The 27,261-nt window shown below is 43.7% G+C and overlaps 2 protein-coding genes across 5 annotated transcripts in view; one reads left to right on the forward strand and one right to left on the reverse strand.

Annotated features, from left to right (window-relative positions):
• Window positions 1-1,249, reverse strand: part of TIGIT (T-cell immunoreceptor with Ig and ITIM domains) — a 125,379-nt gene extending 124,130 nt beyond the window's left edge. The window contains exon 1 of one of the 2 annotated variants that reach the window (XM_003358804.4): window positions 1,115-1,249. The gene's annotated coding sequence lies outside the window, so the exon portion shown is untranslated. The remainder of the gene's footprint in view (window positions 1-1,114) is intronic. The other variant, XM_021070349.1, reaches the window with a different exon arrangement.
• The window catches only part of DRD3 (dopamine receptor D3), a 48,704-nt gene extending 28,482 nt beyond the window's left edge, over window positions 1-20,222 (forward strand). Inside the window, exons 5-9 of one of the 3 annotated variants that reach the window (XM_021070345.1) lie at window positions 6,227-6,369; window positions 13,720-13,916; window positions 14,989-15,066; window positions 17,697-18,042; window positions 19,192-20,222. In XM_021070345.1, coding sequence (XP_020926004.1) covers window positions 6,227-6,369; window positions 13,720-13,916; window positions 14,989-15,066; window positions 17,697-18,042; window positions 19,192-19,388 — 961 coding nt within the window. In that variant the 3' untranslated portion in view covers window positions 19,389-20,222. The remainder of the gene's footprint in view (window positions 1-6,226; window positions 6,370-13,719; window positions 13,917-14,988; window positions 15,067-17,696; window positions 18,043-19,191) is intronic. The other 2 variants (XM_021070346.1, XM_021070347.1) reach the window with 2 other exon arrangements.

A 27,261-nucleotide genomic window follows, 5' to 3' on the forward strand; every position in this document is an offset into this window, starting at 1 on the left:
TGTCACATGCTCCCAGGGGTCCTGCAGCCTGTTAGTTCTGGGACTAGAAACTGGAGTCTCCCACACCACTCCTACGTCCTTTTCATCAAGTGGCCTCTTTACTGGTGGAGATGGGGATGGGACGCTGAGAGAGGAGCCACCATCCAGGAAGGCAGGCCACCCCTCTAGGCGCAATTTCCTGGGAGTAAACCAGGCACATTTCCTTTGTCTTCAGTGCCCTGGCTACCTCCATGCTAATCCTAACTTGAGTGAATCTAAAAGCAGCAAGAGTAGAACTAGCTACCATTTATTTAGCATGTAGTGTGTGCCAGGCAAGAGCTTGTCATTATTGCTAATCCTCACAACGCCCTAGCAAGGTAGGTGTATTATCTGCATTCTGTATAAGTAAAGATCTTTATGATTCTAGACTGTGTAGGTAAGCTTGCCCAGATGGCACAGCTGATGGGTACAGAAGTAAGGATTCAGTCAGCATCTTTCTACTCCAGATCACTGCCTTAGAGGCCCTTAGCCATACTCCAGGCCCCTCTAGCTCTGAGCCACACTGCCTGGCTGGAAATCCTGGCTCTACCGCTTAATAACAATGTGACATTGAGCAAGTCAGTTAACCTCTCTGGGCCTCAGTTCCTTTATCTGTTCAGTGGAGATAATAGCAAAAGGGTCGTTATGAAGATTAAATGAGTTAATATTTGTAAAGCACTTTGAACAGTTGCCCAGCACATAAAAAGTGCTTTATACTTGTGTGTTTGTTAAACAAATAAATTTAATGTTCCCTGATAATCAGGAATAAGGGGCAGACACCCGTGAACTTATTGATATGAACAATCACAGACCCCTTGGCCTAGCACAGTAAAAATGACAATAATAATAAAAATAATAACACTGTTTTTTGAATTCTTTAGTATATACCGGATATTTTGAGAAAAAAATCTCACAGGGATAATCTCATTCAATATCCGTTAACAGCCCTATCGGGCAGAATCATTATCCCCATTGTGCAGAGGAGGAAATTGAGTCTCAAAGAAGTCAAATATCTGGTCCCTGGCCACACGGTTAAGCGACAGGCCAAGTGGGATTCAGACGCTAATTAGTCTGTCTCCAAGGTCCATTGACTTACCCACTGTGCACACAGCCAGTGTAGCGGCCAGAAGGGACCCAGAAACTAGGAGCTCAAAGGGCTGGAGCCTGGCCAGGCAGCGACCCGGGGAAGAGCGCGCTGGCGCGCACTGGCCAAAGACCCGGAAGAGCCGGGTGAGCGCCTTGGGCCGGCGCCCAGCCCTGCCCTCGCCTGAGGTCAGTCTTCTTCGACCGATCAGGGAGGAGACCGGAGGCTGAGCAGTCTGCTCGAGTGGGAATTCGGAGTCCCTGTAGGGCGGCAGGAACCGGGAAGAGGGGGAGAGCCTTCCCTCTCCGCCTCCCCACCAGGCCTGGAGAGCCCCCAGGTGAGCAGTGAACTTCTCACCCCGCCGCGCTGGCGGGGTTCTTGCTGCATTATGGTGCCCTCCGCTGGTCAATCTCGGAACAGCCTCCGTGCCTCAGCTCCTATGCCAGCTTCCTGGCGGAAAAACCTGGGAAGCAAATGGAGGTGGGGGAGCTCATTTATTCGAAATATTTAATCATGTTTTAAAATTAAGAAGAAAAAATATAAATGTAACAGGGTCAGTGTAGTCTCATCTCTCACTTCTTACCCAAGTTAGCAAGAATTTTTGACGCAGAAATTTTCCCCCAGGCTCTTTCTCCAGCTTGCCTAATCATAATCCTCTTGCTTGTTAAAAATACACACTTCTAGACTGGACCACACTTCTAGACTGGACCAAATATCCAAGGGGGTGGCCTTGGAATATGTATTTTAACGGGACCCCCAGACAATGAATAGAATCAAACTAATTGAGGAAGCTCTGTTCTGGATGGCCCTGGTGCCCTCATAATACACCTGTCAATGCTACCTTTGCTGGGGAAGCCCTTGTCCTCACAAGGCCTGGAAGACTTGCAATGCCCTTTACAAGGAGAGGGCACTCAAGAGACACCTGACCTCAGAGTCTGCACTGCCCCCAGCTATGGGAACTTGGTTCCATCGTGCAGCCTCTCTATGGCTCTGATTCCTCCTTTGTAAAATGAAGTCAGTTCCCTACACTCACTGACTTATTGAATTAATGAGAACCTCCAAGAAATTGCTGGATGCTGAAGCATAGCTAGGCAAGTGTGCAGCTCTCAGTGGTGGGCTTGTTTATTATTTTTTTATTTTTCAGGGCCGCACCTGCAGCACTTGGAAGTTCCCCGGGGCCAGGGGTCAAATGCGAGCTGTACCCTACAGCATCAGCAACACCAGATCCAAGCTGCATCTACAACCTGAGCCACAACTTGCGGCATTACCAGATCCTTAACCCACTGAGGGAAGCCAGGGATCAAACCCATATCCTTGGAGACACTATGTCGGGTTCTTAACCCTCAGAGCCACAATGGGAACTCCTCAGTGGTGGCCTTGGAGTCAGTTCCTAATGGCTAGTGAGAGAGGATTGGCCAAATCTGAGGAATTTTTTAAGCCAGTTGTTAATCCTGTGGTGTAACTTGAAACCGACAAGGATGGGAGTAACTGTACCACAGAAATTGACAAATTATGTAAATTAGGGCTTTTTTTTCACCTGGAGAGCCAAATATCAGGTATTTAACAGCACACCACTGAAACCACTGAATGTATGGGATAGTCAGCTTCTTTTACATCAAGAGCCATTATGTAAATGAGGGGTCTGGGCCCAGCTGCAGGTCTGGACATTAGGAATTTTATCAAACCTTTCCTTCCCGACCCTCAACAACTGTTTGGCCATGACAGCTGCAGGACTCAAGGTTCAGCCTCTCAAGGAGCCTCAGGGATCTCTGCTTAGGGGCCAGCCCTGGTGGACATATCGGCCTTGAAGCCCCAGCTCACTGCCCCAGCAGAGCCTAAAGTCCTGAGGAGAATGAGAGGCCTGGAGGAGTGCCAGCTGCTACTTGCCCTGATCTTTCATTGCCAAGGTAGGGGTTCAAGGGAGGATTTGTGATGTTTGTGTGTCAGGAGAAGGGAACTGTGTTGCCATGGGCCTCCCTTGGACTTGGCAGTGAGATCTCAGTGGGTTAAGGATGTGGTGTTGCTGTGAGCTGTGGTGTAGGTCACAGACACAGCTTGAATCCTGCATTGCTGTAGCTCCAATCTGACCCCTAGCCTGGGAACTTCCAGGTGCCACTAGTGCAGTCCCCCCCAAAAAAAGTGGAAGGGCTGGGAAGGTTACTGGAGAGCTGATATGGGATTAAAGGAGGGAAAGAATGAGCTCTCCAGGAAAGGAAAAAGGATAATGGACTGAACAAAGACTATTGAAGATTGCCCAGTGCTAGGCCAGTACAGCTGGAGTTAAAAGTAAGTGTCACGGGCGGGGGGAGTTCCCATCATGGCTCAGTGGGTAATGAATCCGACTAGGAACCATGAGGTTGTGGGTTCGATCCCTGGCCTTGCTCAGTGGGCTGAGGATCTGGCGTTGCCGTGAGTTATGGTGTAGGTTGCAGAGGCAGCTCGGATCCCGCGTTGCTGTGACTCTGGCGTAGGCTGGTGGCTACAGCTCAGATTAGACCCCTAGCCTGGGAACTTCCATATGCCGCAAGAGTGGCCCTAGAAAAGGCAAATACAAAAAAAAAAAAAAAAAAGTGTCAGGGACCAGTGGGAGGTCAGGCTGGCAAGGCAATTGGGGTCATTTGGGGGAAGGCTAAGTATTAACATTGTATTTGTTTTCTATTGTTGTGTAACAAATTATCAAAAATCTACTGGCTTCAACTACATTCATTTTTTATCTCACAGGTCAAAAATCTGGGCACAGTTAGGTAGGGTCTCACAAGGCTGAAAACGAATTATAAGCTGATTTGTGTTTCAATATTCCAGATTTATTCAAGTAGTCAGTAAAAGTCAGTTCCTTGCAGTTCAAAGACTGAGGTCCTCACTTTGTTGTTGTCACCAGGGGCTATTCTCAGCTCCATTAAGTCTCCTGCTGTTCCCTGCCAACTGATCTTTTCCCAAACATGGCATTTTGCCCCTTCAATGCCAGGCAGATAAATTCTCATCCTTTGAATCTCTCTGAATTAAGGCAGGGTCCAGTCCCTTTTAAGGACTCACCTGCTTAGGTCAGGCCCACCCAGGATAATCTCCCCTTTGATGAACTCAATCTATTGATTTGTAATCCAATCACAGGAGTTATACTAGTTCTACAGTGCGTAAATTCAGGGGACCATCTCAGAATTCTGCCTATCTCAAGTAGTTTTCAGCTGGGGGCCATGGGATGGCAGGGAGGAGCACATGATGAAATCTATTTTTGGACCTGGAAGCAGGAGACCAGCCAGGAGACTGTAGCCATCACAAATAAGAAGTGGTAGAAAAGAAATGCATGGATAAATGGGAAAGACACCACAATGGGTAAATTTACAGGACCTGCTGTCCTTCTGCCTGAAATATTCTCCTACTTTCCCTCAGGGCAGGCTCCTTCCTATTCCACTCATTTTCCTCCCCAGTTATGTTGGGCTGCCCCTTCTTTACATCCTCCACTATCCTTAAACAGGTCACTCAGCTTATTTCTTTCATGATACTTTTTATTTTATATAAACTTTTTTTGATCCATCCACTCCACTCAACCCCATGCTCAATAAGGACAGAGATAATGTTCCATTCCCACAACTCTTTGTTCCCAGAATAGGGCCTGGTATATAGTAAGAACTCAAAAAATACTGAAGGAATGAAAGGCTAAATGAATGGGTGAGCAAATGATCTGGAAGGAGCAGAAAAGGGTCAAAAAGCCTGAGTCCTGGGTGTGGATGTCTTGAAGAAAGACAGAAAGTGGAACCGGAAGAGATGTAGGCAGAAAGGAAGATCTACTTCAGGTAACTTGAATTTGAGACAGCCATGCAACAAGCGTGCAGGGAAGTCCAATAAACAGCTGGAAATGTATGTAAGGAGATACCACAGAAAAGACGGCAATATTCAGTGAGAATAAGAAACTGTGCCCTGACCATGTAAAAGCATGTGCTGTAAACTGAATGTGTGCTTCCAGAACTCATATGTTGAGATTCTAACCCCCAGTGTGATGGTTCTAGGAGATGGGACCTTTGGGTGGTGATTAGGGCTTCACCCTCAGGCATGGTATTAATGAAAAGAGACCCCAGAGAGCTCCCTCACCCCCACCCCCACCCCCCACTACATGCGAACACAGCAAGAAGACAGCCATCTGCAAAGCAAGAAGGGGGCTCTCACAGAGACTGAATCTGCAGGCACATTGATCTTAGACTTCCCAGCCTCCTGAGCTGTGAAAAAATTAATAGTTGTTGTTTAAACCACCCAGTCCATGGTATTTTTAATATAGCAGCCCAAACAGACTAAGCATGAAAACTCGATTTTAAAATAAGCCTTCGGAGTTCCTGTTGTGGTGCAGTGGTTAATGAATGCGACTAGGAACCATGAGGTTGCGGGTTCGATCCCTGGCCTTGCTCAGTGGGTTGAGGATCTGGCGTTGCCGTGAGCTACGGTGTAGGTTGCAGAGGCAGCTCGGATCCCACGTTGCTGTGGCTATGGTGTAGGCCGGCAGCTACAGCTACGATTCGACCCCTAGCTTGGGAACCTCCATATACCGTGGGAGCAGCCCTAGAAAAGGCAAAAAGACAAAATTAATTAATTAATTAATTAATTAAAATAAGCCTTTGTTGGATATGACTCACTTCTATTTACAAGATTGTTGCTACTTGGAATAGTTGTCCCTAAAACGGTTAGAATCAATGTTAGGATACAAGTGGGGATAAACATCCTCTTTGGGCACAGTTCCCTCATTATCTGAAAAACCGTGGGAGGAAGTAAGGGCTCCCAAACCAGCACCTGGTGTCTTCGGGGTTAAGGGTGTATGAATGCAAGCCTGGGATGTGCTGGGCTGTCAACCAGCATAGTAAGAAGCTCTGGCATCCTAGTGTTGCTATGCTAACCTTCTTATTCTTTCTCCCTTTCTCTGTTCACTTTCCTCAATGAGTTCATCTATCTTATCTCAACCTTTCAGCTGTGTTCACTATTATACTCCTTTCTCTCTAAGTTTCTCAGACCAAATTACTTTGCTCCTGCCACATATATCAATGATTGCATTTCTCTAGTAGGTTTTCTCTAGTCACCTCTTTCAACTTGTCTTTTGAACCCTTCTCATCATGTCTATGCTCTCTCCTCTTCCTTTCACAGATACACTGCCGTGGTCATGCCAGTTCACTACCAACATGGCACGGGACAGAGCTCCTGTCGGCGTGTGGCCCTCATGATCACGGCCGTCTGGGTACTGGCCTTCGCCGTGTCTTGCCCTCTCCTCTTTGGCTTCAACACCACAGGTAACAATGACGGTCCCACTTCTAACACCTGAGTGACACACAGCATACTTGAACGGCTGGAGCAGTACCCAACCCTGAGATATTTGACCCCTGGGCCATGTATTTTGTAATGAAATGAGGATGCTATAGACTGCGAAGCTTTGACCTTCACTGATGATCAATAAAATAGAAAGCAAAACCTCTTCAATTCATGGCACAGGAGTACAGTTCTGCCCCAAGTGAAAAAAAAATCTGGCTTATCCCTATTTTGAAAGAAATAACATTGTATTCATTTGAAGAAATATGCCAGTTTAAAACAAACAAACAAAAAACCTATGCTATATGAATAATTCAGGTGAGGTTTGCTAATGAAAAGATGATAATTCATAATGGATTTACAATGCAAAATAACATATCAGGAAAGCCTTGGAGCAGGATATACATTTCTAACTTTTTACTCAATGGAATCATTTCTACATTTGGAAACTAGGATAAATTCCTAAATTATTAGGGATGTATTTTATGTTTTTAATGTACAAAAATTCTGGCCATGATGCCTGGCACATGGTACATCTTCTGTTGGATGGATGGATGGATGGACGGACGGACAGATGGATGAACAATATGTATATCTGCGATGTCAAGGATTTTAGATGTGACACTGATCCAAATTTACACCTCATATGGATCAGTGCTTTCAGGGTCTGTTCCATGACCATCTTTCAGCCTCACAAGTTTCATGTGTTGAATGAAAACTATTAGCACCGATAGTAACGTTATAGGTATTGATAATAAACACTGAGTGTTCACAGGAGAGAACTGATTAGCTTATGTTCTAGTGTTCATCTGGATTTCTTATTTGTCCATTTGAATTGGTTCATTTAACTCCTACTATGTCCCATGCTCATGAATTTCTTGTACATATGTACAAGTCACATGGCTATATGCTTATGTGTATACAGTTATATGTAATACATTACATACAAATACAAGCAAATCTTGGAGTTCCCGTCATAGCACAGTGGAAACGAATCCAACTAGGAGCTATGAGGTTGTGGGTTCGATCCCTGACTTTGATCATTGGGTTAAGGATCCAGCATTGCTGTGAGCTGTGGTGAGGATCAAAGACACGGCTTGGATCCAGTGTTGCTGTGGCTGTGGTGTAGGCTGGCAGCTGTAGCTCCAATTAGACCCCTAGCCTGGGAACTTCCATATGCCACAGGTGTGGCCCTAAAAAACAAACAAACAAACAAATAAATATAAGCAAATCTTAACTTATAAATAGTCTTCAAAGGATCATTTGCTGGGAGTTCCCATTGTGGCTCAACAAGTTAAAAACCTGAGTAGTATCCATGAGGATGGGGGTTTGATCCATGTCCTTGCTTAGTGGGTTAAGGATCTGGTGTTGCTACGAGCTGAGGTGTACGTCACAGATGTGGCTTGGATCTGGTGTTGCTGTGGCTGCGGCATAGGCCAGTAGCTCCAATTTGACCCCTAGCCTAGGAACTTCCATGTGTTGCAGGTGTGGCCCTAAAAAGAAAAAGAAAAAAATTTGCTGGATAGTTATTAGGAGTCAAAATACATGTAGGAAGACAGAGGCTCTGGAGTCAGAAAAACCTAGATTCATACTCCAGTTCTACTAAACAGCTGTGTCTCACTGAACAAGTTACTTAACTTTTCTAAATTAAGCTTCCTTATTGATAAATTTGGCATAATAATACAGCAGAGTATAAACTTGAGCAAAATCAAATATGTAGACTCAGTCTATGTACTTGGGTAGGAATTTTTCAATAATTATTTTTATGTGTGGCCTCTGGCAAATAATTTCAACAACTTCATCTCTGAAGTTACAAGTTTTGTTTGAACTCTTTATAATACATGACATATCACTGCATGTGTCACACATCTTATTACTGTTCAGGCTTGTAATCAAACTATGTATTTCTTTTTATGTGATTCTGGGTGATTTTTGACTCTATAATCTTCACTGACTTTAGAATCTAAGCCTACATATGATATAACTCCCCTCTACCTACCTCCTTCACAGAGATTTTTATACAATTCAGTAAGGATTAAATTGGGGTAACAGGAATTCCCTCTATGGAGCAATAGGGTCAGCAGTGCAATGCTGGTGTGTAGTTTCACTCCCCAGCCCAGCACAGTGAGTTAAGGATCGAGCACTGCTGCTGCTGCAGTGTAGGTCACAACTGTGGTTCAGATCTGATCCCTGGCCTGGGAACTCCATATGCCACAGGGCAGCCAATAAACAAACAAATAAATAAATAAATTGGGGTAACATATGTGGACGTGCCAAGCATGTACCATCTGCTCAAGGTCAGGCTGGCTTCTCTGCCACATTAGAGGTGAAATAGCCAAATTATCTAACAAAGATATGCCACGTTAACTCAGAGTATTCCTAAAATATGATGTTATTATCATCTTTGCATTAGTCTTTACTGCTTACCAATAATACCTTACACACACAAACATGTGTGTGCACACACATGTACCAAGGCAACATTCTCTAACACAACTATAGAAGCCGACTCTGACACTCAGATACCATTTTGATGAGTCTAAGTGTGCTTTGGAGGTTAGTCTGATAACTAAGCCACCTTCTGTATCTGTGTTTCTGTAAGAAAATGCATTCTAAGTTGGAATTTGTAATATGGGGCACTCACTACCATGGCTAGATGGAGGCAGTCCTTACCTGGCCGGCAGCAAACCCCCATCAGTGTTTGCTGGGCTGAGTGATTCCTCTTACTCATTCTTGGGGGCTGGTGGGGGCAATCTTACTCACAGACACACACACCCCCTGGTAACAGTCTCAAATTCTGACATTAGACAGAGTTCCCAATTAATGTCAACATATAAAGTGAAGAAGAATGATGAGCTAATTGCAGTGTTGTTGCCATCAGTGAGATCATTATTGTTCCAGAAACAAAACTCAGAAAAATCTTTCCAAAAGGATGTTCAAATATAGAATTGAGAAGGCAAAAAAGGCTCGTGACTTGACCTGTACAGGCTCACTTTTCTCTCATCTCTCCCTCTCTTACTTTTAAATATATTAGACCATGGTAACTCTCCACTTACTCATGTACTGTGTTAACGTGTCAGGTCCATTGTAAAAGCCCAATAGATATTAGCTAGTGTTATTGTTATTGTTATTATATAGTAGAAAAGTTTCCTCAGCCTCAAAATTTAACTGTGCCCCTGCTCCAAGGAAAACCCAAACAGTGGTGGTTCTGCTGGTGGTCAAAGAGGAGCTATCCTTCTCTGCCTCAGTCTGACCTTCACAGCACAGCTTCATTATCCTGATTGATGTGGGTTCCTTCAGCACCCCTTCTTGCATCTCGAAGGAGGTTCCCAAATTCCTTGGAAAGCTCAGTATAAGTGACTTATTTCAGCCATTTTTTTTGACTCCCATGAAAAGCAGAGGAGAAGGAGTTCCTGACGTGGTGCAGTGGAAATGAATCCGACTGGGAAACATGAGGTTGCGGGTTCAATACCTGGCCTCGCTCATTGGGTTAAGGATCTGGCATTGCCGTGAACTGTGGTGTAGGTCGCAGACATGGCTCATGCTGATGTTGCTGTGGCTGTGGTATAGGCCAGCAGCTGTAGCTCCAGTTAGAACCCTCACCCCATATGCTGCAGGTGAGGCCCTAAGAAGATAAAAGACAAAAAAAAAAAAAAAGTAGAGGAGAAAATGGCAGGATACTGGCAGCAACACCTGATACTGGAAGTGGCTGGACTTTCATTAAATGCAACACAAAACAACACATTCAGGCAGAGCTCTTCTTTTTGTGAAATGGTCCCTGCCACGTGGGATTGTGAATTGTCAGAGAACACAAGGTAGAGAGATGAACTTCAGTTTCTTGCAGCTTGGAATTGTTCTTATTGTCTGAGAAAAGGGTGACGTGCATTTCTGGATGCACACATAAGACAGGATCTTGCATCACAGAGAGTTCCAAGGCTGTGAGCATGGCTGACCCATGTTGCCTCAGCTCCCAGCAGAGACTCAGCAGTTGGGAGCCAAATATCACATCACCAGCAGCCCCTAAGGGCAGTGGAGGATGGAATTTTAGTACTAGAGGAAACCTAAAGATCCTAATCCTTTCATTTCACAAATAAGACAAATAACCAGCATTTATATTTCTGTTAAATCATATATCAATCCCGATATATGTTAAAAACTCCAGAATGAGAGTTCCCATTGTGGCTCAGCAGATACGAATCTGACTAGCATCCATGAGGATGCAGGTTTGATCTCTGGCCTTGCTCAGTGGGTTAAGGATCTGGCGTTGCCACGAGGTGTGGTGTAAGTTGCAAATGCTGTTTGGATCTGGTATCGCTGTGTCTGTGGTGTAGGCCAGCAGCTATAGCTCTGATTCGACCCCTAGCCTGGAACTTCCATATGCCACGGGTGTGGCACTAAAAAGACAAAAAATAAATAAATAAATAAATAAATAAATAAATAAATAAATAAATTCCAGAATGGATAAGCAATAGCTGGTGACCAGAATTTAAGAAACGTTCAAAGGCAGAAAAGCTTAAAGAAAGTGCTATCAACTGTCTTAATTTTTCTTTGAAACAAGGAAATGGAGAAGGGCTATTTAGATTTTAGCAATAAAATGCCTCACTTGGTTTCAGAACACTGGATCTGGGGATGGGAGGCGTGGCAGAAAGTTAAGCAAATGCTCATCTAAATTGAATTCATCAGGATCTCCCATATTTGGAAACAAGTTGAGGTAAAATTCTTCAAGGAGCTAGAAGTCCATGAATCTCTCAAGTTAACTTGCTTTGGCCTTGCCATTCACATCACTGTGGGACTCAAGTTCCCAGGCTCGTCCACAAGAGACATTCAGTGTTTTATCACACAGCACAGTGCCTCAAACACAGGAGGGGCTCTGTAAACTTGTGTTGAATGAGTAAGTGGATGAATCGTCCTTATCATCCTTTTCTCCTTAACTGTTGAAATTAGGGGCTGATGGGTCCTTATGGATTCAGAAAGACCACCATGAGAGTTCCCGTTGCAGCTCAGTGGTAATGAACCCAACTAGTATCCATGAGGATGTGGGTTCGATCCCTGGCCTTGCTCAATGGGTAAAGGATCCAGCATTGCTAGGCCATCAGCTATTGCTCTGATTTGATCCCTAGCGTGGGAACTTTCCAACATGAGGGAGTCCGGCCCTAGAAAGAAAGAAAGAAAGAAAGAAAGAAAGAAAGAAAGAAAGAAAGAAAGAAAGAAAGAAAGAAAGAAAGAAAGAAAGAAAGAAAGAAAGAAAGAAAGAGAAGAAGACTACCAGCAGCCACTCTATCCCTACCCCCAACCCCATCTCCCCTGGAGAACCGGAGATGCCAATTTGGTGACCAATGTTCAGAGTTTTATGAGCCATTTCCTAAAAGATAATGATACAGGCTTTGGTGAGATGATATTAATTTTATCTGAATTGTACCTCCTTCCCAAGAGAAGTGGAGAATCTGGAGGAGCTCATAAAGATTCTGGTGGCAGTGTTATCATTAAAATGCTTCACTGAGCACTAAACACACCCTTTTTTGTTTGTCTTGTTTTAATTCTTAGCTGTTGCTCCCTTTCTTCCCCCATATTGTTCCCTTTAAGTCTCTCTCCAAATTTTCATTCCAAGTGCTACCCTCCCTTTCAAGTTCAAAAAGCTCAGAGGAGGAGTTCCAACTGTGGCACAATAGTTTAAGAACCTGACTGCAGCAGCTAGGGTCACTGCTAAGTTGTCAGTTTGATCCCTAGCCAGGTGCAGTGGGTTAAAGGATATGATGTTGCTGCAGCGGCAGCATAGGTTGCAGCTGTGGCTCAGAACTTCCATATGCTGCGGGTGCAGCCGTTAAAAAAAAAAAAAAAAAAAAAAAAAAAAAAGAAGAGAAAAACTCTCAGAGGAGGTAATCATAAATAATAGTAAAATTAATAATGACTACTATTTATTCTCATGTAGTCTCACCACCACTACATGAAACAGTATTTTAGTCCTTCTTTTACAGATAATAAAACCCAGGCTTGGCATAGTTAAGTAACATACCCAAGATCACACAGCTAGTAAATGGAGACCTCGGTCTCCTGCCTTAGGCTGCCTGGTCTCTGAGTACCTTAGAAGCAGAATGAAGGACCCCTGTGGCCACTGCTGTCTCCCCACCAGTTCACACCTGAGGCTGCATCTTCTGAGGCCAGATTCAGGGTTGGAGAATCCCCATTCTTTTATTAAGATTGGCAGGGTGTGCCAACATGTTGCTGATGATGCAGGACAAAGGGCAAATCTGTGATGTCCCAATAGAAGAGAGAGGTGGAGAGTCCAAATCACAGAAAGAACATTAGTTTTGGGGTCAGAATGACTGGAGGAAAGCATGCAGACTCCTGCCCTTTTAGGCTGTGTGATGTTGGGCCACTTACTGAATCTCTCTGGGCCTTAGTTTGCTCATCTGAGAGTAGAGACAGTAATGGCACCTGCTACATCCTGTTGCCACAATGATTAGGTGAGATAATGTGGAACTGCCTGGAAGATGCTAGTTTTCTTACCTTTTCTTTTCCAGGATGGGACAAGTTCTAGGCCCTCCTCTGGCTGTTAGAGGAATCTTGACGTCCGCTAGCTAAGCAGTCAGCGCTGCAGGGCCCTCCTAGGAGTGGTTGGAGCATTTCAGGACATAAAGCAAGGACAAGGACATGCCTAGATTCACATTGTCCACAATGACAATATGTTTACTAGTTCTTTTCCCATCGCACCCCTGGGCGGTACTGGGATCCCCTGAAAAAGAGAATTGCCTGTATTCAGCCACCACCTGCCCCACAACCCAGATTCAGAATTGGAGACCTGCATTCTCAACAAAGAAGCCTGCCTCCTTTCTCTCACTGCATTCAGCAATCCTTGAATGCCTCCACACCAGCAGGCCCTTTACTAAGGGTCACATCCCTCAGGGGAGCCTCTGCTCTGTGGTTCTGTGACCCTACCCCCACCTCCCCCCTACTTCTCAGGCCACATTCCTTCCTCTGTGACACCTAGAACAGCATAAGGAAGGGATCATCTGTCCGCCTAGGCTGTGAGCTCCTTCAAGGGTGGACACCGTGTCTTATTCGTCTTTGCAGCCCCAGTGTAGAGCAATGTCTGGAATGTAATCACTGGTAAATTTTCTTTCTGAGTGAACTATGAGCAACACAAAGATGAATTAGCCCTCTGCCCTCAGTGAGCGGACAACATAGGTGTCTGAACTGCACTCCACACACACACACACACTTAACAATCAGACCATGTGTGCTAAGTACACAAATGTGGTATAATATTTTGTCCTCCCTCCTGAGGTCCCATACTTGGGCAACTAATTTTCTTTCTCCCCTTCTCTCACTCACAGGAGACCCCAGCATCTGCTCTATCTCCAACCCTGATTTTGTCCTCTACTCTTCAGTGGTGTCCTTCTACCTACCCTTTGGAGTGACTGTGCTTGTCTATGCCAGGATCTATGTGGTATTAAGACAGAGGAGACGGAAACGCTTCCTCACTCGACAGAACAGTCAGTGCCTCAGTGTGAGGCCTGGCTTCCCCCAGCAGGTAAGCACCCTGGAGGAGCAGAAGGAAGACAGCACCCAGCCCCGTGGCCTCTCAGCCTTATGTCCAGTGGTACGTGACTTTGCCTGTTCTACACACTGGGGACACGTGACACCCACCTTTTAGCTTGCAGGTATTGGCTAGGCTTTAAAGGTAGGAAATTCTATCTCATTAGTCTCCCCTAGAGCACACTTCACTTACCAAAATGATAGGATAGTTTCTGGGCTTGTTCTGCTTCCCTTCAAAGTCTTTCATTGCCCCTAAATGGCCAGCTGTTCAGATGCCACACAGATTTAGTGTGGCAGATTTCCCATTCACTGATGATGAGTTCCCAGGAATGACTTTTTGGCCAGACCATTCACATCAAGCATCTCTGGTGGTCCATTAAAACTTCTTTTCTTTACTAGATCTGCCTCTGTGTTGAGGCATGAACCAGCCAGGGGAATGGGATGCTGATGACACGTTTTATTAGGTCTGAAAAAAGGAAGGTCATTGAAATCTTATTGTTGCTTGGGCTGTAAATTCTGCTTATTTCAGTGCCCAGCACGTGCTTCAAGATGTACTTGAAGCATGAAAGGATGAATACCGATCACTTGCAATCTGCTAGGGAAGAGAGAGCAGGAATATTATACAACCTCTGCCCTCATGGAGCTTGGAATCTTAGACAAGCAAATAAAACACACATCTGCCCAAAATCAATGAGCAGCCCAACACTGAACGGGATATTTGCCACATGTGAGATGAAGACAAATAAGCACCTAAATATTAAATGCTGGAGAGGTTTTGAGAAGATAAAGGTCAGTATGCTAAGGAAAGGGCTCCAAAGAGTAAGAACTGAGTTTGATCTTGAAGGCAGGTCCAAGTTAGATGTCTAGATCAACCTAGTGAATGAGAATCAGAGTCTCAAATTTGAAGTCCCAAGGCTTGGGTAGAACAAGAATATTGGTCCCCCTGAAATAGGAGGTCAGGACCCAAGGCTGAGGATATGAACATATTGCATTCAAAGGATTGTCATCTATATGACACAACTATGTAGAGCTTAACCCATAACTGCTTCTCCTTCAATCCACCCTAGTCTTCCTGTCTACGGTTGCACCCCATTCGGCAGTTTTCAATAAGGGCCAGATTTCCATCAGATGCCATGGGGAAAACGGTAAGTAAGTCATGCCTTTTATAATAGGAAAGAATGAGATCTTTTCTCAAGATATTGGCTTGACTTGATTCCACTTCCACTCCAAAATGGAATCCAGCCCCAATGCCACATTTACATCTATTATAAATAACAGATCCTGCCTGATTTGAGCTTCAGAATAGGAATTACCAAATACCTAATGATATTCAGGAAGCATATGATTATTGACTAGATTTCAATGACTGGAGCCAGTCACTCTTGGATGTGTTATGAAGATACCATCGAGAACCACCTGCAGAAGAGGAAGCAGGGCATCAGTGAAGTAGACATAGGCAGAGCCAACCAATGTAGAAAAGGGAGGCTAATGTGAGACTTCAACTGCCCTATTTACCATTAAATTTGGGAAGAGCCGAGACAATTTCATAGTCACCCTGATTCTTGTTCTTCCAATTCAAGCCAGCCCTGCTGCCCCAAGCCAAATGCCAAATGGAGCCTGAAAGTATTAACGAAAAGACCAGTATTCCTCCCCCTGAATTCCACAACCAAGTAAATATTATGAGTAAAGCTTCAAAAATCCATAATGATGAATGTCTGAGCCTTGTCTAATCTCTGTATAGTTAATTAACCTCTTTTACACAGACCTGGTATAGCAGTTACAGATTCTTGCTGTGAATGATTTTTTTAATAGATAGGAGGTTTAAAGTGGCCTACAGCAAATCCAAGTTCTTCCAAGTTCTTGGAGAAGGCTCCAAAGCCAAAAAAAGGAAAAGTAGTGACTAAAGAAGAGAGATTAGAGAATCAAGAAGCTGGCATTGCCTGGAGTGTGGAGAACTATGTTCTGTCCTACCATCTGGGCCACAGTTCTGCCAGCCAGTTCCGAAGGAATCCAGTGTTTCTTCATGTCAGTCATGGAGGCGGTGATAAAAGTTTGCAGAGAAAGCTGGAAAATACACTCACCAATGTGGAAGAATCACTTTCCTTCTCTAAGACTGAATTTCCAAATCAGGGACATGCAGGCAAGCTGTACTAGATCGTTGTTCTCAATCTGAGATTTCATAAGCACTCTCAAAAATTTGTCCTCGGACCTTCAGTTTCATAAATTATGCATCTAGAAGATTACTAGATGCCAGCTCAAGTATAAATATAATCTTGGTTTCAAATGGTCATTCAGCTAAAACAGCACAGTATACTTATATTATTAGAAATTCTGTCAAAACGAAATCCAAATTTTTAAAAAATATGATAGAATCCCTACAAACACCTCTGTGGAGTACAGTTTTTAAAACACTAAATCATCTTGAAGGCCACTTTCATTCATTTATTCAACAATGTTTCTGAGTGTGTACAGTATACTAGCCTTGTGTATCTGGAAGATTATGACTCCTTGAACTAAGGAGAGACTAGTGAAGGTTCTTTGTTGCTAACACAGACTAAATTATGTTAAAAAAAAAAAAAGGAATTTATTGGAAGGATATCAAGTAGGTCAAACTCAATGAGAAGGCTGAGGAACAGCTTTAGAAGATGCTATTCATGCCTAAGGAAGAATCTGGTTAGACTACCTAGGACACTGGACACTGACCAGATGCCACTGCTAGATGAATTCTGAAGTCTCCCTACTCATGAGATCTGATTCATGTGAAAGTTCTGGTGCCAGGGATCAAATCCGCAGCAGAGCAGCAACCTGAGCCGCATCAGTGAAAATGCCAGGTCCTTAACCTGCTAGCCACCGGGGAACTCCTTTTCTGTTTTACAAATGAGGCTCTGAGACATTTAATTAACTTTCCCAAGGATACATCTACTAAGTAGAAGCTGAGATGAAAATTCTGGGTTTTTTTTAACTTTTTATTATTGAAAATTTCAAAACTAAGAAAGCAGAAAGACAAATATAACTAATCCTACAGCCAGCCAGCTTTGGGGTGTATCAACTATGGCCCCTTCTCATTTCAATGACACTCCTACCTACATTCTGTCTCTCTCTCTCTCTCTCTCTCTCTCACACACACACACACACACACACACACACACACACACACGCACCCAACTGGATTGTTACAAAGCAGATCTCAAGCATAAAAACATTTCAGCCAAAAATGTTTCTTTAAGACTCTTTAAAGTATATGGGTTTTTTTATTAAACACATAACCACAGTACCACATTACACTAAAAATTTTATTAATAATTCCCTAATACCATTAAATATCCAGCCAATGTTTCCAATTTCCCCAATTGTCTTATAAATTTTTATAGTTATTTGAATCAAAATTCAAATAAGAACCATACTTTGCACCTGGAAAGTGTTGGTGTCATTGTCATTGCAATTTATTTGTTGAAGAAACTGAGTCATTTGTCTTATAGTTTCCCACATTCCAGATTTTTCTGCTTTCATCCCAGTGGTGTCATTTAATGTGTTCCTCTGTATATCCAGGTCATCTAACTTGAAACGGCCAGGTATAATTCTGTGCTGCCCTCCTCAAGGGATATTTTGATTCTTAAATGTTCTATATGTGGTAGGTTCTTTTTAGTTATAAAGGCAGTCACAGATTTTCATTTACCTTACCTTTCCATGAGCCTACCACTCTCGGATGCACCCTCTGAAGGTTCTACGTAATGGTAGTTTCTTCTTTCTCCATTGCATTCTGTTTCCCTTGCAGGAACATTCAGAAGACAAACAATATCCCCAGAAATGTCAGGACTCTCTCTTGTTACACCTGCAGCCCCTTTCCCCTGGCCAGACACACATGGAGTTGAAGCGCTACTACAGCATCTGCCAAGATACTGCCTTGGGGAGACCAGGCTTCCAGGAAGGAGAAGGAGAGTTGAAAAGGGCAGGGAGGACTCGGAACTCCCTCAGCCCCACCATGGCCCCCAAGCTCAGCTTAGAGGTTCGAAAACTCAGTAATGGCAGGTTGTCAACATCCCTGAAGCTGGGGCCTCTGCAACCTCGGGGAGTACCACTTCGGGAGAAGAAGGCAACCCAGATGCTGGTTATTGTGCTCGGTGAGTTTGAGTCAGGTGAAATTGGAGTGGGTTGGCTTACACTGCATTAGGTTGAGTTCAGTGGAACTGGCAGAGAATACTAAGGTAACCATATCTGACAGACATTGGAAATCCAATGACTGTAATATTTATAAATGTTTTTAATATAGCTGAAAAGAGTTTGTGTATAAATGTTAGCTCTGGTAGAAATTCAAAACACCTAGACTGAAATTTATGAAACTGAACAAGTCACCTAATAGAGCTGTGTTTTGTGTCTATCACTTGGAATTATAGTGCCTATATCAAATAATAAGTAAGATAATGACTCAAAGCATTTGGCACATATTGGATATTTAGTAAATGCTTATCTATTTTATAACATTAAGGAGAAAGTGAGGATGCAAAAAGACTACTGTCATATAGTATTATAATGTGTAGATCATTTTAAATACAGAGAAAAAAAGACTGAAAATCACTCAGGTGTCAAAAGTGATTGATCGTCTTTGTGCAGTAGATGATTATTTTGTTTCTTTCTACTTTTCCCTATTTACCAAGTTTTCCATCACATATAAAATCAGCTAGTTTTTACAGTAGAAAAATAGAAAGTAAATAGAAAGAAAAATTGATTTAAGTAAAGAAATTAAAAAATTGATAAGTTGCAGGTACCATAGACTTAGTGAAGGCAGTTCATCCTGTTCACTGTCACAGACAAGCCCCAAACTCCTCATTATCTTAGGGACCTCTCATATCTAGGGAACTCCTATGTTAATTTTCTCAACAGCCTCAACCATGTCAATTTCACCTTAAGGTCTTCTTCCCTGTCAGCACCTATCTTGCATGGATAGACATTAAATAAATATTTGAATTGAATTGAGAAGTAGAAAAGCTTAGTGAAGAACTATCTAAAGATCAAACTAGGAAATTTGATTTAGGAGCAAAAGCCTAGGGTGAATCAAAGACTTTAGCATGTAGTTTTCTCATTCCCCACCCCCCAAAAAAAAGAATGACTGATCATTCCTACTTCACAGGGCTGGTATAAAAATTCAATGGGCATGTTAAAGCTTCTGGCATAGCAGCTGCCATAAAGTAGACAACTGTGATTCATTTTCATGTTACAACAAAGGGCGAAAGCAAACCCCTTACCCAGTTTTTTCTTCCTTTGCAACCTAGGGACCTTCATTGTCTGCTGGCTGCCCTTCTTCTTGACCCATGTTCTCAATACCCACTGTCAAGCATGCCACGTGTCCCCAGAGCTTTACAGTGCCACAACGTGGCTGGGCTACGTGAACAGCGCCCTCAACCCCGTGATCTATACCACCTTCAATGTCGAGTTCCGCAAAGCCTTCCTCAAGATCCTATCTTGCTGATGGAGAGGAGAGAAGACTCCCTGTGCCCACTGTTAGCTGCCTGGCCACAGGGCTGCTGGCCAGAGTCTGCTCAGAACAACTGTGCCATGTTCTCTGGCATGTGGCAGGGAGAAGATTCCTGGAGCCAGGATGTCCCTGAGTGGCAGGTGTAACCACCTGCTTCCTCCAGAACAGAATGTTCTACCTCCACAGCTAAAATCTGATTTCATCCTGGCAGTCTTCAAGTGGTTCAGGGGCCCCCGAGTGATAAGCAATAATTCAGAGAGAAGCAGATAGAACACGACTCCACACACAAACACAATTGTCATCAGAGGCATGATTCATTACAGTGAAGGGAAAATGAACAGATCTCATAATTCTCAACTTGCCAGGGGTCCTTGAAATCTCAGCCAGTAAACCATCTTGCAGAATAGCCAGGCTCTCTGCCTTCAAACTTCTGATTAACTGTCAGGCTTACCTTGTAGTTTCATGGACCCACCCTCTCTGGTCATTCCTTTTATTCGCTGCATCCTGAACTATAACTGCAACACCAGTGCTTCCTCCTCTCCACAGAATCTGACTGGCTACATTTGGTGGGGGAAATTCTTCACCCTGAGGGAGATAGGGTCCCACACTGGGGCCTGGGGCTTCATTTCAAACTGCGCTCTAGCTAAGAAGCCCCTTGGATTCCATTCCCATACTCTCAGTCTCAGCTCCAGAGTAATCAAGATAGGGATGTTAGGAGTTCCCATTGTGGCTCAGTGGGTTAAAACCTGACATAGTGTCTGTGAGGATGCAGGTTGGATCCCTGGCCTCATTCAATGGGTTAAGGATCTGGCATCGCTGCAAGCTACACTGTAGGTCACAGACTTGGCTCAGATCCTGTGATGCCATGGCTGTGGTGTAGGCCAGCAGCTGAAGCTACAATTCCACCCCTAGCCTGGGAACTTCTGTATACCACAGGTGCAGCCCTGCCCACCCCCATAAATATATATATATGGATGTTAAGTGAAAAAGGAATGACAGTTCCCGTAGTATCACTGTTGAACCTTGACGTTCAGAACATGCTTTTGATATGGTTTTCACAATGCTGTAAGGTTTTCCTGCCCAGGCATCTCCGTCTCCTGTTTGACAGAGACCCAATACTTTCAGACCCTGAAACCCATTAGGTAGTAAGTGTCTACAGGGTGCCATTCACCTCCTGGGATCTGGATTTATGACACCGAACAGGACAGTTCCTGCCCTCGCGGAGCCCATGCCTGCTCTGTGTTCAGCTCTTCATTGTCTAAGCATGGTAGGGACTCACCTGGACTCTCAGAGGACCCCAGAACCAAGGCAGAGTCACTGTCCAAAGCCATCACAGGGCAGTCTTTGTTAAGTCAGAATGCAGATCCTAAATATTATCTTCCAACAATGGAGATTAAAGTTATAATAGAAATAATGTGAAAATGTCATTCCAAATTGCATTTAGAAGGAATTTGAATATTCTCACATTTACCTTTTCACCTATAGAAGCTATTTCTTATTGATTACGGAATCAAGATACAACTGGTGGATAATTTATGAAATGTTATCATCCTGAACTTCCATAAATTTACTATTAAGACCTGTTAGTGCACAGGTGTGACAGACACTTGCTTCAGTGCTGTTAAAACCTCAACACGCACAGGTTTGGATGAATAAGAAGGAAACATGTACCCCCCACCCCGCAGTGAGTCAGAAGTCAGGTACTATTACTCCTGAATGCTTTCAATGCCAGTATTTTAAGATATTATTGTCTATAACAATGCTATCTGCCCACTAGTTCTTGTACCTGGTGTCATCTAGCTCAAAGGTTTATGGTACAAGTAGAGCTTGGGACTGAGACAATTAAGTATGAGAAGAAGTAAAAGCACACGATTCCTAAGTTTCCAAGCAAAATAAACAGCAAACGAGTGGGACTATGGGGTGAAAGGTCATAGAATTTTCCTGTCAAAGTCAGAGTTCTAAAGAAATAGAAACAACACCGGTATTAATATATTTGTTGACGAAGAATGATAGCAAATATTTTGTATCATTTCACTACATCAAGTCCTTGAACCCTTATTGATAACTTTAGGAAGATAAACATCGTTTTAGGAAACCAAGGCAGAGGGAGGCTGAGAAATTTGCCTCTGGTCACACAGTAAGTGGCAGAGCTAGGATTCAGTCTGCCCAGTTCCCAAGTTCATGAGATTTAACTACTATGGCGCACTGCCTCCCAGCAGAGCAGTAAAGGGGTGCGGAGAAAAAGATGGGATAAAGATCCCCGGGAGAGCCTCACTTGCCAACCCCCCCAATACCTTCCACCTTAGACTCCTGAGAGCCCTGCCCAAGCTGTTTCTCTCACTTTCCTGCCATGTTGAACTTCTGAGACACTCACATGGGACATCCATAGTTATTTTTTACAGAATCACGGAATAGACCTGAGGGAGTATTCAGTTCTACCCTCTCCCTGATTTACAGAAAAGGGAACTGAGGCCCAGAATTGTTGTCCCACCATTGGTTAATGAGAAACAAGTATTCTACTCTGCTGAATCCTACTTCAGCTAACTTTCTACTCTACCACACTCCCTGAGAGCCCCTCAAAAAACTATAAACTCCACACAGATACAAAGAGAAAGTCTTATTGTCACTTCCATCATTCAACTGAGAGGCACTTTTTCCCTAGATAGTGTCTATTAGAAGACAACATCTCCTTCCCAGAAATTTCTTCCAATCCAGGGGATTCTCCTCAGGGAATCCCAAACACCTCTCCCAAGAACTCACTCCAGAGTCTTCATCCTGGGATTCTGCATTCTACCTCATCCACCTCTACATTCTGAGAAGGATCCAGCACACTTAACCTCAGAGCTCACTGCTTTCAGAGCCAGTATGGCCAGAATCCCAGGGAACATGTTGGGCAAGAGTTCTCGGGGCAAACCAGGTCTGAACCTCACAGCAGCCCATAGAAATCCAAACAAATTACAACCAACATTCAACTCTAGACCCTTTAAGTAAATATTTTCTTCTGCTAGCACATCACCCTAAAAAAAATTCCACTCATTTAGTAAATCAATCCTTTATTCAATAAATATTGATTGATTACCTTCTGTGCTAAGCATGGTGCTTGGCACTGGGAAACATGATCAAGGAAGCCATAGTCCTTGCTTTCAGAAGCCTGTAGTCCATTGGGGAGGTGGAATTCCTGTGCACAGTGATGACCCACTTATTGACCATAATAAATGGAATTCATGGTGTTTGGAAATCCCATATTCAGGCTTGAGAAGGCTTCCCAGACACATGTGTGTCAGGGTTGAGACGTAATTAAAAAGGAGGAAGAGTGTTCCAGACAGAGAAAACCTCTGAAAAGTTGAAGAAAAGAACAAGCAAGGAACAGGCAAGGGATCTCAAATAATTCTATCTGGCTCTAGAGAAGAGACTGTAGGGATGGGACAGCAAACAAATGGGCCTCGTCTTTGGTCATGAGCTCCTCCAGTTCTGCCTGGGTAGCAGCTGAGCTGGTGGTGACACCTATGGCATAAAAACTCGAGATTTTGCCCCCATTTTCCTTCACATGGGCAATGCACATCACAGAACATCTATCGATAACTTACTCAGATGTTCTCTCTGAGCTACAGTGAACTTCAACAAATGCAGATCTCACTTTGAATTCTCTGTTCTTTTCTCTGCAAGAGGAGAAATGGCTAGATGAGTAGCCATGGAGTCAAAGATGGTTAGAATTAAGGCAGTTTAGAGACTTTGGGTCAGAAGTCAAGGGAGGTCAGGCAAAGAAATTTGTTTTTCTGAATGCTTGGGTCAGAACTTAAACAGAGAGGCAGAAAGGTTAAGGGATTTGCTGAGAAACTGCCTGTTTCCTGGAGGTCCCGACTCCCAGGCCTGTACTCTGATCATACAGTATCTGCTGACATCAGAAAACTAAAAAAGCTTAATTTGAATCAACACACAGAGAGCAGAGAGGGGATGACAGGCAATTAATTTGATTCCTCCTTTCCACCTAATTCTCTCCTCATCAGCTTAGAAAGAGAGTGAGTTTCCATGACTACCTCCTGACACAGAGACTGGGTTGAGGGTGATGCCAGTGTCAGCTCAGCTCCATAGCTCACCCTGATGGAGGCGGAGCCCAGAGACTCTGCCAAGCACAAGTACAAGACCTGGGACCCCTTGCTCCACCTACACTCACCTCAGCGAGTCACCCAGGCTCCACACTGTGCATCCTGCTGGGTGCTGGGAAGGGAGGCGAGATGGCCAAAAGCCCCTGAGGATGGATGTGCCCTCAGAGAGGGAGCTGGGCTGAACCCAACGTACCCACCTTGTGGGGAAAATGATGAACAGAACCGAGTCAAGGACTGGAGGGCTAGCAGAGACAAGCAACCAGGGCAAACGTTGAACCTCCATGAGTCTCAGCTTCCTCATTAGTAAAATGGTGACCTGAAGCCCTAGCCTGCTTCATAGACCATTTAAAGATTAGATTGTCCATATTAGAGGGGCCTTGTCAACCACAAAGCTCTAAAGAATGTAAGAAGTTGCTATTAACATTGATATTATTTATATTATTATTATTATTACTCCCCCTCCCCGCAAGCTGCTGTTTCTATCGTAACTATCTGGTTCACAGCCCACCTTTCTTTCTTTTTGCTGATTCCCTAATTGTTTCAAGTTAATTATTAGGCACAGTCTGTTCAGCCTCCCACATGAATTTGATTTTTCTCTTGTCTTTTATTCCCCAAATGTGCCCAGGATACTTGACTGAATTGGTAGTCAGATTGTTAGGCAATTGGAGAGTCCCTAACAGGGCACCCTCTCCCTGCTCACACAGCCAAGTTCCCAAGTGTGACATGATCTAAAGCCAGACTGATGGCAGATGCTTGCTTGCCAAAGCGACCCCGGGGCCTCTGTTCCTCTCCTAGCCAGGAAAAAGGAGCAGAACACAGCTATTCTTCATGACTTTTCATCTTTGTTCCTCATGATGGCTGAGCCTAACATGCCTTCCTCTTACTCCATCTCTTCCTGCCTGAGACAATGCATAGGATTGTTGCTGGAATTCAGCCTCTGTCTGCTGGTGCTGAATTGAGGTGCAGAGATGGAGTTTGGGGTAAAAGAGAAGAGAAGAAAAAAAAAAAAAAGCTTTGTGGAGGAGTTCGCATCATGGCGCAGTGGAAACGAATCCCACTAGGAACCATGAGGTTTCAGGTTCGATCCCTGGCCTCGCTCAGTGGGTTAAGGACCTGGCGTTGCTGTGAGCTGTGGTGTAGGTTGCAGACACAGCTTGGATCCCGTGTTGCTGTGGCTTTGGCGTAGGCTGGCAGCAACAGCTCCAATTATACCGCTAGCCTGAGAATCTCCATATGCTGCGGGTGCGCCCTAAAAGGACAAAAGACAAAAAAAAAAAAAAAAAAGCTTATTGCTTTGCCAGGCTAAGGAGGGTCTAATTCCCTAAAGACTGTGCCCCCCATTAGTAAAAAGGAAAAAACAGATTTTCAGATAAGAATCAGGATTGGGACAAACACGCATGCTCCTTTCTTTTGGGGGAATTTTAGTCATCAAAGCTGGAGTCAGTAGATCTCAGTTTGATCATGAAGGTGGTCTTCTGGGTTACTGCCTAGAATAACAGTACTTACAAAAGGGGCATATTGATCAGAGATTAGAACAAACTAGGAAAGTTCCTCAAAAACATCATGCGCTAATAATCTTTAACCCACAGGTGATTGTGCTCAGGGTGCCCAATCTTTAGCTTTCAGGCAATCGTGTTTAAGGTGTAATTAAGCTAGGGAGAAGGACAAGGAAGGACTCTAAGCTGTCCTCAACTATTTCTCTCTTGTCTTTGCATTCCCTCCCTTCCCTGATCAGCAGCTGACTGAGCCTGTCCCTAGGAACTCAGGGAAGGTCATGATGGCTAAATGAGGCCCATTTCCTAAGAGCAAGAAATGGGGGCCACAGAAAGGCTCTTGTACCCAGGAGCCCCACAGGGCTGTGTCTGGTTTCAGGATCTGGTACAGTAGTTTCCTGGGGATGCTGTAACAAAGTATCACAAACCAGGTGGCTTAACAAAACAGCAATCTATCCTTTACAGTTCTGGGAGCTGGAGTCTGACATCAAGGTGTTTGCAGGGCCATACTCTCTCTGAGTCTATAAGGGAAGATCCTTCTTTGCCTCTTCCTAGTTTCTGGAGCCATCCTTGGAGTTCTGTAGTTTGTGGCAGTATAACTCCAATCTCTGCTTCCATCTTCATGTGGCATTCCCTCCTGCTTGTCCATGTCCAAATTTCTCTCTTCTTATAAGTCATTGAATTAGGTCCCACTCTAATCTAATATCACTTCATCTGAACTTGATCACATCTGCAAAGACCCCATTTCCAAATAAGGTCACATTTACAGGTTCTAGATGTGTTAAGACTTGAACATATCTTTTTGTGGGAACACAAATAAATCCATAAAATATGGTGATCTGAAAGGCAAGAGGACTCTGACCTTGGATGGCTTCGGGAAGTATACAAAAGCACTGTCATTCAGAATATGAGGTCTGATTCTAGTCTTGGCGTCTGGTCCTTTTAGTGGTCCAAGACCAGTCTGCAAACTTCCTGGAGATCAACTTTCTTATCAGTAAAAGTGACAAGTCTGGATTCCTAAGCTGTGATAAGTTAAAATAACTCTAGAAGGATGTAAATTATCCTCTGAGCCCTAAAAGCCTACAGATATGTTTATTAATAAAAGTCAAAACTGTTCAAAGACAACTCAATTGCTTCTCTGTGTCTTAGAAAAATAGGAATTCAACAGCAAACGCACTGGGGCTAAAGAGGGAAGCTGGGAGAATAGCATATAGTTCTTCTACACTGTAGCACCACCTCAGACTGAGTAAGGTGGAGAAGGATGTTTTTCCCTTTAAGAAAAACTAACAAAATTGAGTCTTGCATCATGGTTTGAGAAGACTCCGTAAGACTCTATACTAAAGACCCCTAAAAAGCTTGTAATCCACCACAATGTATAATTATCGGATTTGAGAGTTGTAGGGGAATTTAATCCAATCCCTTAGTTATTGTAGAAATTCTAATATCTCTGATCCATTATCACTCAACTGTATTAAGAAACTGGCTCATTTCTTTCCAAGACATATAACAAGTTAGCCTTTAGAAAATCCCTCTTTTAAGCCAAAATGTGCCTTCCTATAAAATCTACCTTTTGGACCCTATTCTCTCCTCTGTTCCATCTTCTCAATGAGAGGCTTTGTGCAATTAAGACTGTCCTACAGTTTCAATCCCTGTATCTCTACTTCAAGTTACACTTTCTTATATGCTCCATCTCGGTTGCTTTCCTCTTGATGGAGCCATGTTGTTAGTGCTTCTCTTAAAATATCAGGCCCTGGATAGAATACAATCTTCTAATGCTGTTTAACTAGTTCAGAGTACCATGGATTCATTATTCCGCATGATTGGAATACTCAGTTTTTAAGGACCCAACTCAAATTGCATAGATTCCTATGGCTCCTACTGAAATTCTAAGAAGGGAATTTCTATCCTGAATAGATGCATTTAATTTGACATGCCTTAGTGATCAACACCTATGCTTGAAGAATGTAGAATTCAGCAGAGGAAGAAGTTGAACTGTGAGGCAGTCCCACAAATAAAGATGATTTTACAGGGAGTCATTGGGGGGGGGCAGTGTCTTTATGGTACCCACCAATAGTTCGATGTGGGCTACCTCTGGGAAAGAGACATGACTCAGGCAAGGGAGCTCTCTTCAGTTGAAAGATTTCTGCTGTCAACACTCCTAGCAATTGGGGGGAAAAATTCCTCAGTCCTGAAAAGAGTTCTGGGTGGCACACCACAGGATACCCCACAGCTCATACTTTATGCCATTTGGCTTCACCTTCTTCATAT

Source organism: Sus scrofa, chromosome 13, assembly GCF_000003025.6.
Source record: "Sus scrofa isolate TJ Tabasco breed Duroc chromosome 13, Sscrofa11.1, whole genome shotgun sequence".
NCBI classification, from domain to species: Eukaryota; Metazoa; Chordata; class Mammalia; order Artiodactyla; family Suidae; genus Sus; species Sus scrofa.